Below are 12,609 nucleotides of genomic sequence, written 5' to 3' on the forward strand. Positions count from 1 at the left end.
AAGGGAAAGTTGGTTTCCTTGTTTAATAATATGTAAGTAGTTCTACTGTTAACATGTCATAGTACAGTAATGCATAGTGTGGAGAAGGGTAGTCTAGGACAAAAAAAGAAGAGTGGTACAGTATCTGACCTTATGTGAAACAGAAATAGGAAGAGTTATGTGGGTATTGCTGGTTGTTAGCTTGTAAGGCATCTTCTACTGTCTGGATGGATGGTGCCTTTACAATCATTCACACTAACTCTTTTTTTTTCATTCGGTGTCCAATATCCACATTGTAGTCCAACTAAATTTAGATTCGCATGGGAAAGTCTCATATTGAAGGGTAAAACGGTCCTTAACAAAAGGGACTACATACCCAAACCCAAGAGCACTCGAACTCAAGACCTCTTGCTTAAGGATAAAAGAATATTTACCACACCATCACACCCTTTATTGGTCAGACATGCTTCACTTCCTTTTAATTACTTCCAACTTAAATGCTACCTTTCACACTCTTTAACATCAAAGAGAGAGAGAGAGGGGACAATTTCTTTTCTTAATTAATCCGTTATGGTTTCTGTATCAACAACGCTTCCTCCGCTTCTGTTTTAATTTGTTTATTATATTTTATTGTTTGAAACTTCGTACCAAATTAAAACACGATAAATAAATTGAAATTAAAGGGATATACTTTTTTTCATATGTCAGGTTAATGTTAACGTACAATTTTTACGGATCCGGCTCCTCTCCATTTTCCCCAAGTTCGTATTTAGATTAATGACACATGATATAGGTTAAAATAAATAGCTAAGATTTAATTTCCCAAAATAAATCTTTAACCATGACTCTTTACATCAAGCTTGTTATGGTAATCTGAAAAATATATAAAGCAATAACATATCATAATCCGTTTATAAATACTTAAATTTCAATACTCGGATATAAAAAAAAAATACATCGTCCGTGTTGAATAACTTAAACTAGATATTTTCTTATTGCTTTTAGTGTGGGGCGACGTAAATTTCGAATTCGGTGTTTTCAATAAATAATAGATATGAACTTGTGATTTTAAAAGAAAAGGAGTTCAATTTCTAAAAAATAATAATTAATTATTGAAGTGATTATTAAGTTTAAATTTTAGATCCGACATTTATTTATATCGTAGATAAGGAAATTAACAAATCATGAAAAAGCAAAATAATTAGGTGACTATCAATGTCATTAATAATTGGGAAGTGGGAATTAAGGAGGGTATGTTTTGATAAAGTCGAAATTAGGAAATATTGATTTTATGTGTGTATTAGGAGGAGATTTTGCTCCCAAATTGGATGCCGACTTGCTAGATTATCTTCCAAAAAGAAGGCAATATATATATTTTGGAGTGTCAAATCATGGTATAGTAGTTTTAAGCTTACAAGATTTTCTACAAAGGGACCACTCTCTTGTACCTTATGCTTTCAACCCATGTGCTTCTTTTTTTCTACAATATTATGAATATAAAAAATGTTTATGTGACAACCAATCACAATATACAAATATTCATCTAGCTAAAGTTTTAAAATTACAACCCATGCATTGAATATGCCAACTGTTACCAGTTCACATAAACATCAAGTTACACCACATATACTTTTTGGATTCATTCAACCATAGGAAAAAATTGAAGTGTCTAATACAAAAAAGGGTTTGTTACGATGTCAACAAGTTTATAGGACCGTTTATGACTTTACAGCCTTAAGTTAATGTAGAAATACTAAGGAGACATTGATGATGACCCTCACGTATGATGAGAATGTGACTGTGATGTTGAATTATCTTAGAGAATATCTATTTTTTTTTTCTAGACTTCTTTTTAATGAGCTACGTTACTACTTGCTAAACTTTTTTCATGGATTAACGTAATATACACTAGGTATATTACTTTTTCTTAGACTCTTTCATGTCATTCTATCTGCACATAAATAAAGCATGCATGTAGATTTGAGTTATATACATTAAAATATATATTGTAAAACTTTTTTATACTATCAAGTTCAATTAATCAATCCGATCATAGTAGATTATAACTTAATTTTTCAAATCATTATAACAAAAAAAATCTTTGAGAAGTTATAGGTTTTTATCATTATAAAATACAGTTAAACTTCTCTATAACAATCACTAGAACTTACCTCCAGGCTCCAGTACTAGTGAGTAAACAGTAAACTATACACTTTTTATGGTAAAAATGAATAAATTAAATTTTTTGCCAAAATTACCCTTTTTCGTGGAATCAATTTTCATGTTATGATATATTATATTTCTCCATAACAATATTTTGTTAAAGCAACTAAATATTTAGACAAGTAATATTATTATAAAGAGGTTCGATTTGATACTTACTCCCTCCAATCTAATTTGTGTTGCAGCTTTCAGATTTTGAGATTCAAAAAAATCCATCTTTGATCATAAGTTTTCATATATATTATACATATATTGAATTGTATCATTATGACTTATAATATTGTTTTTTACGTAGTTTTCAAATTTATAAATTTTATTTAAAAAATTGAAAATTCTATGTTCGAGTTCGCAATCAAAATTAAACTTCCTTGGAAATCAATCTATGGTACATAAATTTGAAGAAGTATGAATATCAATAAGCTATTGGGTAGAGGGCAATGATGGGAGAAATTCATAGAATATTGGGTGTATATATATGTGTGATGAACTTACTCTACTTCAACTAGTACACATTATTTTGCTGTCAAACTCATGACTCAGCAAACCCGTTAAGAGAGGGCCCATTAAAGAAAGTGAACGGTCCAGATTAGAAGTTAGTGGGCCATAGCCCAGTAGGGTCATTAAAACCCAGCAGGGATCTTTAAAGTGGGAGCAGAGTGCGGTCTCTTTGTATAAAAAGGGGAAGAATGATACACCTGTTTGTCAGTGATACCTATTGTACAAACGAGTTTTAGCCCTAATGGGCCCTCACCACCTGACCCAACATCTAAAAATGATAAGGTATGGGCCCCCACTAACTCCAATTACTCAATCCCATCTCTCATTATACTATTTTATCAATATAATTTTGTTCAATTCAATTTGTTTGTCTTGTTTTTATAATGACACGAAGTCAAAAAAAGTAAACAAGAATTTTGAATTTTGTGATTAAAAATATGTCAGATGCACCAAATACCCCTTTAATTTTTGAATCTTAAATATGTCACCTGGAAAGTTGGAATTAAAGAGTTACTTCATTAATACATTAAAAGAAAGTAGGACAAATAAATTGAAACGTAATCTGTCTTTGCTAATTATAAGAGTTGATTATTATAAGTTGTAAGTGAATGTTAACAGCTTTTATTTCCACTGTATTTTGTACTTATGAAAGAAAATTCTCATCAATAATATGGTTAACTTGCTTGAGTTGCTGTAAAAACAAGAAATTCATAGCAATCATGATCACAACACAAATTCTTGTTTATAGGGCTAGTATAACTGTTCCATTTCCTACATTATAATAGGGTGCTATGCCTTGTTGTTTGAGTGAAATCTTTAGGTTTTACTGTAGAGAAAGAAAAAGGGTGGGTATAGGGGGTAGGGCAGTAGTTGTACATGAAATAATTGATTAAAAAAATGAATTTTTGATCTAACATAATCACAAAAATTAACTTGTGAGGTAAAGATTGAGTAAGTTCGAGTCATCTAAAGCAACAGCCGCTGTGGGACAACTTTAACACTCCTACACTCTTAGATTTACCAATTCAAGTGTGAACAACATAATATGGGGCCAAACATCGGGTAAAACCAGGATTGGAATTAATGTATATATCTAATTCTAATCCTAACTCAATCCCAAAAACTATTTAAATGTTCAGACATTTACACAATTATAAAGTGAAAAAAACTTACTTTGCAAGTCAGTAAAATTATTCTTTAGGATACACCCATGCACAGCCAATACATATATAGTAACTTTTTGACATGTACCTCGCTCTAGGTAAAATGAATAAAAGGGGTAAAAACAATAATGAAGATGATCAATAACAATCTCTACCGTTACCAACCAAATATAATAGTACTCCCTTTGTAATAATAAAAAATAAAAATATTTCCCTCTTCAAACCCTAAAAATCCGGCAGGCAAATAGCAATCACACGAAAAAGAAGAGGTGAAAATAATAATAATAATAGAAGCAAATTCAAAATTATAGAGCAAGCCTATAATCAAACCTCACGTATTGTGTGTTTAATTAACCATCCCAACCTTTTTATCACACAACACTCAACTTTTTTTAGGAATTATGATGGCTTGTTGAATCATGACGATCATCACCACCGTGATGCGAATGTGATCCACTAGCCTGAGATTCCGATACACCGGAACATGGTCTATATGGATTTAGTCCGGTGACCATGCCTAATTGGCCTTCTCCGGCTAGTGTATTGCCATTACCACCACCACCACCACCGCCAAATTGCTGAGCTGGCAATAGTGCTACAGGAGTAGGAAAATTCATGAAATGTAATCCACTTGACATTGTACTTCTATACAAAGCAGCACCAGAATTATTAACCGATGGAAACGTCCACACTGGATCGCCTCCCAAAACTTGGGTATTATTATTATTCGTCAACATCCAAAAATTAGCTGGAATTGAAGAATGAGTAGCTGGCATAGTCCCACTACTTGATGATTGTAACAAATAACTCCCCATTTGTTGTTCGTTCTGCTCTTGTTGTTGTAGGTCGAGGTCATGTCGCCTTTTTCGCGATAGACTTTCTTCTATACTTGTTTCCGATAAATCTAATGAATTGTCACGCATTTCTTGTTTAGCTTGGAACTGATGGAGACTACTAGGGTTCGAATTACCGGTTTGAAAATTCAGCAACGTCGTTGCAGATCTGTCTGATGATAAACCGATACCCTGAAACAAACTGCGCCTTTGGGAGAGTGAAAAATTCGGATTGAAATACGAAGATCGAAGTTGAGATGGTACGGACATGCTGGATCCTGAACTACGTAATGAAATGTTGAGTGACGTGAAATTCGCCGGAATTGTACCTGTTGAAAAATAATAATTAACATTTGAACAATAGTAACAAATGCTAATTAAGTAAATTGCGAAAAATAGGAAAACTTAGAATTATTCTGGGTTGATTGGTTACTCAACTAATAGTTATTACTTACTATTTTCAGACAATAAGTTTGAATCAGGAAAATAGTGACTTTCTGAGATAATAACTATTAGTTGAGTGACTTCTTCAACATTACCTGTTCCTGTAGCAGCTATAACGGCAGGTTCAGCTTGTTGGAGAAGCCATTCGATGGTTTCACCATCGGATTTGTGACCGAGTTCTCGAGTGAGCTGGAAAACCCTAGCAGCACAAAGGGCCGGCATACGTATACGTCTGCCACGGCCATCAACTTTAGTGTGGCGGTCTTTAGTGGAAGTTCTCTTGGGAGCTGGCTTTTTTGCAGTGTCAGTAGAGGCAACTGTAATTTGAAGGTCGTTACTATTAGGGTTTATATTCGTATTTGTATCGGATGGGGAAATGGCCAGCGAAGGATAATTAATATTATTAGCTGCGGAAGAGCTTGAACAAGGTTCGTCTTCTTTTTTTTCGAGTAATTGGAAAGGGAAGTTGTTAGGGCGATATTGCTGGTGATGTTGGTGGTGCTGGTGATTGTGATGGTGATGATGATCGTCACCTCCTCCTCCTTCCATGATCACTCTTAATAACTAAAAATTCAAAAAAATAAGAACTTTTTTTTATGAGAAATTGAGTTGACTAACCTAAATTTCTAAATTTTTTTTCTAGCTAGAATGAATCAAACTATAGTGTCTTTCTTTTTGTTTTGCTAACTTTGTGTGTGTGTGTTTGATTGGGAATTGCTTGGGCATTGATGTGTTGTTTGGGTTAATGGGGAGAGAGAGATGTGAAGAGGAAAACTTGAAGCAACAAAGATAATGAGTGGGAATTATAAGGGGTAAGCTTTAAAAAGCAAAAAATAAATAAAAGAAATTGAACAAAGGGGTAAAGAAAATATTTGCTTTTGTTGGGGGTCCTTTTTTAATGTCGTTTCGACAAATATTAGTTGGAATATGATTTAAATGAAATAAAATTGTTGAAGGAAGGGGTTTTGTCGTGCTATTCTTTTTATTGTGGTTATGACAGAGCCTTTGGTTCAGACTCCACGTGAGGTGCTCTTTTTATCATTCAATCCATAAAGACAATGGTGGCCATAGTGGGTCATACTATATATAATTTCTAAGTCAAAAAATTGTGAGACTGAGAAAGGAAAGATTTATCAAATTGTGAGTAGGTCCCCTTTTTCATTCATGTAATCATTTCCCCCTTTGCCTTTGTTGCCCAACTTTGCTTGCTTTGGGATTCCTTCCTCAAATCTTATGATTGTGCTCTAATCTCATCACTAATATATAGTATTCCCTCCGTCCCAATTTTGGTATCTTACTTTCTTTTTTAGTATACTATATATATCAACGTCATTAAACATGTCAAGTTAACATCTTTAATATCAGATTATAAGATTTAAAAATTTCTTATTATTTTTAAAATTTTATGCTCAACCAAATTAAGACGCTTAAATTAGAATAGATGAGTATAGTTTGTAGATCACTAACTTGTATCCATTGTTTCATTCTCCAATATTGATCAGGTAGGATTCGTTGAATTTTCTATCTTAGGTTTAGGCTAATAGGTGGGCCAAAAATAGCTAAGGGGGTCAAATGACAATTGTATATTATTTTTTATGATGAAGTATGTAGTAGTACTAGACAATCTAGGTCCACCATATTGTACTATCATGTGCAGGAAATGGTGAATTTGATGATGATATTTACTATAGCTACCCCCCTTCTCTTGATGTGTACTTACATACGTAGCTACCCTTAACCTCCTGCTTTTATGAATTAACAAACGCTGCATACATAAAAATGTATATATAGAGACATTGTCATTATTAATGTTATGAGGCCCTTTTGGAAAAATCATCTGGTTTAATTTAAAACAAATAATATCACATTATGTTAAGATTAAATTGATAAAACTTAAAGGGATGGTGTGAAATTATCTAATTGATCGATATCACCTCATTTTAAATGTCGTTAATATAACCCAAAAATCGTGTAGGTTTGGCCCTAAACGGACAGTAGTACCTAATATTAAGAGTTGGTACTTTTTAGGCTAACTTAATTAGCCTAACTAGAAGTCATTCAGATCTCATTTTGGCTAGCTGTGCTATCTTTAAGTAATACAGGGATAAAATATGAACAATTTAAATCTATAAACAAGAAGGTCTTTTATTAATTTTCCAAATATATTTAATTTAGAAAAGGAATGATAACTAAAGGTGGGTGTATCTTGGTCATTTGTATAGAAGCTACTTTAGCATTGTCACCCTAGTTCATGTATATACTCTAATTCTTTTTTTTTTTTGGTTACATCAAACGTATATATAATATACCCTCTATCCATCTTTACTTATTCATGTTTGACTTGACACACTCCTTAATAAAAGGATAATTTTGTAATATCGTCATCCCTATTGATTATAAGTGATCATCTAAATATTTAAAAATAAACAATATTTAATAGCAATAGACAAAGACCGTATACTAAAAAAAAGGACTAAATAGAGTAGTAGTAAATTATAGTTTCGTCTACACACCTTTTGGGGTGAGCATAAGATAAGAAATGGCATGACTGCAAGACTGGCAGCTATAGGATTTAAAAGTAGTTATTTAAGTATGTGCCCAGGTAACGCCCTTTGCATCAACATCTCCTGTCACAAATATTATACTCCTTTCATTTTGATTTAAGTGTTTTGGTTTGACTCAATACGATGTATCCATATAAATTTTACGATCTTAAATTTGTTCGACAGAATATTGTAATTGAAAACTTATTATTTCTTTTTATAAAACATAATTAAAAAATGCTTAGATTGAGACGCACAAAGTAAAATATCTCTACTGACATTCTGTCACCCCTTGCCTATAATCATGAAGGAACTAAAATAAATAGATAAAATAAAACCCATATTTGTCATGGCATCGCAATGGGCACGAGGAAAAAGATGTGGGAATTTTTATTGATATCAAAATCGACTGAACATATTCATCAAATGACAAATTAATATTGACATACTATAGCGTTGATTGATACAGACTGGATGTTATTATTTAAGATTCTTCTTTCCTTTCATTTTTGTTTTTCTGCTGTTCTTTTTTTCTCTTTTTCATTTTTTAATTTTATTAAATCATTGCTATATATGAATTATTTTTCCAATTATGATACAAGATAAATTGAGTAATTGTTATTTAAATTTCTTTTCTTTTGGGAGGGAAAAAATCATGATCAAGTAACAAAAAATGCTTCAAGCAGCTGTTTTTGTTAATTCTATAAGAAGTACTCCGATCTAATCCATATTAAGTGAATTATTAAAATTGTGCAAAAAAGTGAATTTTTCAAAGTTCAAGAGAGTTATTGAGACTTTTTGTCATATTTAGCCTATTTTTTAATGATGTTCTTAACTATTTTACATTTTATAGGAACATAGTTTAGGAATAATCAAAAGGATAATAACATTACCCAAAAATGATCTTTAGCGGCAATTAATTAATGACAATAGCTTAATTTTCACTAAAAATATATATATTAGCGGCAATTAACACTCTTTGTAAATGTCCTTAAAGCCTTTAGCGACATTGGATCCAATGACAATTAACTAATGTTGGTAAATGTTTTAGCCCTCTTTGTTATTATGTATATTTATTGCCTCTAGAAGGTATTTTAATTATAGTGTAAGAAAAAGTAGCCTTCGTTTTATGTCCTTAAATATTTTGTTTAAGGAATATGTAATACCCCAATAATTAACTTAATATGGACTAGTGAGAGTATTTTTTTTGCCCTATATTTATGAAACACCATTCTAATTAATTCTAGTTAGTTTTCAAATCACCATCAATGGGACTTCATTGCATTTATATATATACTATATATAGACTAAAGTTTAATAGGGTCGTAATTGGTGCCTTGTCAAACGACAATTATGAATTTTTCTTCAAACCTACAATGAATTCATGATAATTAATACTTTCGAGTCTTCAAGAGACTAATTAATTATTATACTAAGGCCTAGTCACCCTACCCATTGATTGAAGAGATTATCATCAAGATGTCCTAATTGGCTACAAATTAAATCTAGTGTGTACTTAATATATGCTGAGTTTAAAATAAATTCAAAAAAATTGATTCATGGAAATACTTTGAAGAGTCTAGCTAGGAATAAGGTGCAAAGAAAATTTGTACTACAAATTTAATATGAACATGTCATGAAAAAGTCAAACTCACAAGTCAAAATTTGACTATGTAAACCTTTCAATTAATAGCGAGCCAATATTGATTAGTAGTAGTAATATTAAGGAGTCAAAGCTTTGACTAAAATTATGTTTCTTATCAAATTAATTGCTCAGAGTCAAACAATATACGCTAAAATGACTCATTGTTGACCAAATATCTCCATGGATTTCTATGATATAAAAAAGAATAGAAGAAGGAAATTTTGTGTGTTTGTCTTAATCGTGAATGACGTATTTTCAAGAGCATTTCGATACATTTACACACATTTTTAATTTAATATTATAAAATCTAAAAAGTTCTTCAAAAAATTTTAAACTTTGTGTCTAGCAAAATATGACATATATGTAAGATACTAAGCTGGAATGCACCATAGAAAGACTTCTTATTAGTTTTTACAAACCTTGTTGATTAGATTCATTATTTTATTTTATAGTAATTATTATCTTATCTCTGTGTTTTATTGTTATAATTGTGAATATCAAGGTAGAAATAGAAACTATGTACTAGTAAATTCCTAAGCGATTTTAGAGTAGTAGGTATGTTCATCTGATCTTTCAGCAATGTTAATCTTTAGTTACCATTACCTACGAGAGTAGTATCAATCACGTATGCAATTAGCTACAGAATTTACTGGTAATCTCTAGCTATTACTGACAAATTGAATTTCTTAATCCGTAGCTAAATGGGACATGACATTTTTATTGTTAGCTATCTGTTACTTTTTCATAGTGTATTAAACTGTAACATATATCTGGAGTTTATTAGAGAGCACATGGAAGGGTGAGTTTGCATGCAACAACATTACAACATGCAATTTAATTAGGTGTGTAATATCATAAGCTCAAACAAAGTAAGGGAGTGAATATGTAAATTTAATGTCCACAAAATATAATGCAGAGAGAGAGAGAGAGAGAGACAGGGAGCTGTAGTTAGAACCATGTCACCACGTGATGAGAATGTGGACCTGTTTGGCAGTGTTGCCCTTTTTCAGACCACAACCATTTTTGCTTTTCTCAATTATCTATCTACCGTCAGTCTGTCACCATAATTAACTACTATTTCTACCTTTTTTTCATCTTCCTACAACTCATACACAATGCATGCTAGCTACATTTGTTCATCATTGATTTTGTAATAATTAATTTTCAAAGCACAATAACTATATATATTAATTTCCTTGATCATGATCCAACCATTGAATTATCACTTCTCATTCCATGTATCTCTTTTCTCTAGTATCTATCTCTAGAATCATTAGAGATGAGTCAATTTCTAGGATCGACTGTTTAAAATCATTCGCTATATAATATACCAACTTTTTATTTATTTTCACATATAAAAGGTCTTAATTAATGTTGTACGTTCAACCTAACTATGTCTACTTTAAATCCACCTACATATTGCTTCCCAGTTCCCATCCTGATATTTTGGGAGGGCATTGATGTCAATTGCTTTGTGGGACTTATTTCACAAATATCACAAAGTTGGGGAATTTGTAACCCTACATACAGTAGTAAAACCTCTTTAAATTAATATAGGCGGGACCATAAAATATTATTATTTTGTAGAGGTATTATTTAATCGATAAATTAATATTTATTAATTTACTGAGTCTTTCAACATCGAAAAAATAGTTCAGAGATGAAATCTCAAAGAATTTGAAAGAACCCACTTGTGAAAACGTCATTCATGAACTTGAGCTCATGATTAATGATCTCACTTACCGCAATAAAATGGACGTTAATAACCTATTGAATGTATGAAAATGATATATGTTCAGAGGTCCAGAGCTTAGAACAGATTTTGGATGTCATTGGAAAAACAATGTTGATAATAAAGTTGAAGATGATACAATACATTTGGAACCAGTTACGCGTAAGAAAACAGTTGCATCTAGAACTCTTCACAATTTTATGGTGCAGCTAGAAAAGACAGTTCCGAAACTTTTGGATGCAATAAAAAAAGTTAGAGATGACCTTCAACTAGATTTAAATTTTAACAAAAACCAAAACAAAAGAAAATCATATTTCACTAAAATTTCTTAAATATATTTGTACTTTTAAAGGATTATTAATTTATAATATTAGGGACCATATGTTTATATAGAGGTCTTCTGAAAATATATTATCTTATTATTTTATCGAAATGAGTGATTTTTTCCATTTGCCCAAGTCAAGACCGGAGAAAATTATTATCTTAGAGAGATTATTAATTAACCGAGTATTAATTTACTGAGATTTTACTGTATACAGAAGACTTCCAAGTGGTTACATTGAAATTTCACTTTTAATTATATAATAAATAAATAATGTAAAATAATAAAATCAAAAAGTGTGTCTTATCTTAGATTCATTAAATTATTATGAAAAATATCACAAATTTAAAACGACATTTTTATATGTTTTAATTTTCTCCTGATTCATATTTTCTCAAATAAACATGGTCTTATTAATGTAATTACTACAAAAAATAAAATAAAAATGTGACAGCAATGATATGACACTATCTAAGTCTTCAATTTAAAAAGTGACATCGTTGTAGGGTTGTAATTTTCTCGAGATTGTAATTGACATGGTTGTAACTTGTACGTTTGTTTTAAAAAAAAAATAAACAGGATTAATATTTTTTGAGAAGGGCAAGAATTAAAAAAATTAAATTGGGTGGACAGAAATTATCCTTGAACTTTCATTTTCCAATTTCATATTTGTCATAAACTGTTACTAGAAAAAAATAGATCAAAGAATTGTTATGATTTCTTTTTAAATTAAAAATATTAGGAACAGACCCCACTGGCTTTGTGCGTGTTTGACAGTTTACTGTTCCTTTTCTCCGCAAAAAGAAATAAATCAAATTAGCAAAAAGGGCTAAGGGTCCATTTGCACTTTTGCAGGAGTAGTGCTCATATTTTTATATTTTAAGTATTTCTCTTCTTAACTTTTTCTATTTTTGTAAAATATAAGTACTAATTTTGTGTGTTAAAGAAGGGAAAATGAGTCTGTTTTGTCTATTATTTATTCTTTAATTTCATTTTTTTTTTTAAAAAATAAATCTGTTGAACAAATTTGTCCTTTCCAACAAGAAAAGCATAATCTCCATATATATTCCCTGTCCCGCGCAGCCTAATTAGTTTAGTTTAGTTTAGATTTATCATCCGACCACCTAACCATAACGCATTATAAACCATCATTTTTTTTTCTTTTTTTTCATCATAATAATAACAGTTTGAAAGTGTCAGAAGATAATTAGTGAACTCTAAACAAAT

The 12,609-nt window shown here is 30.9% G+C and overlaps 1 protein-coding gene across 1 annotated transcript; it reads right to left on the reverse strand.

Annotated features, from left to right (window-relative positions):
- Positions 1-3,873: 3,873 nt before the first annotated feature.
- On the reverse strand, positions 3,874-5,974 carry LOC125872141 (transcription factor TCP14-like). Its single transcript, XM_049552819.1, has 2 exons — positions 5,236-5,974; positions 3,874-5,025 (listed from the first exon to the last, which is right to left on the reverse strand). Exons 1-2 carry the CDS (start codon positions 5,687-5,689, stop codon positions 4,256-4,258), a joined length of 1,224 nt encoding a protein of 407 aa, XP_049408776.1. The 5' UTR covers positions 5,690-5,974; the 3' UTR covers positions 3,874-4,255.
- Between the last annotated feature and the right edge of the window lie 6,635 nt (positions 5,975-12,609).

The sequence above is a fragment of the Solanum stenotomum genome, chromosome 8, assembly GCF_019186545.1.
Source record: "Solanum stenotomum isolate F172 chromosome 8, ASM1918654v1, whole genome shotgun sequence".
Taxonomy (NCBI): domain Eukaryota; kingdom Viridiplantae; phylum Streptophyta; class Magnoliopsida; order Solanales; family Solanaceae; genus Solanum; species Solanum stenotomum.

Excerpts from the sequence above, each read along its gene's own strand:
- LOC125872141 (XM_049552819.1), bottom strand. The coding sequence starts at position 5,689 with ATGGAAGGAGGAGGAGGTGACGATCATCATCACCATCACAATCACCAG. Across the intron at positions 5,026-5,235 it reads TATAGCTGCTACAGGAACAG|GTACAATTCCGGCGAATTTC; the intron begins GTAATGTTGAAG and ends ATTTTTCAACAG.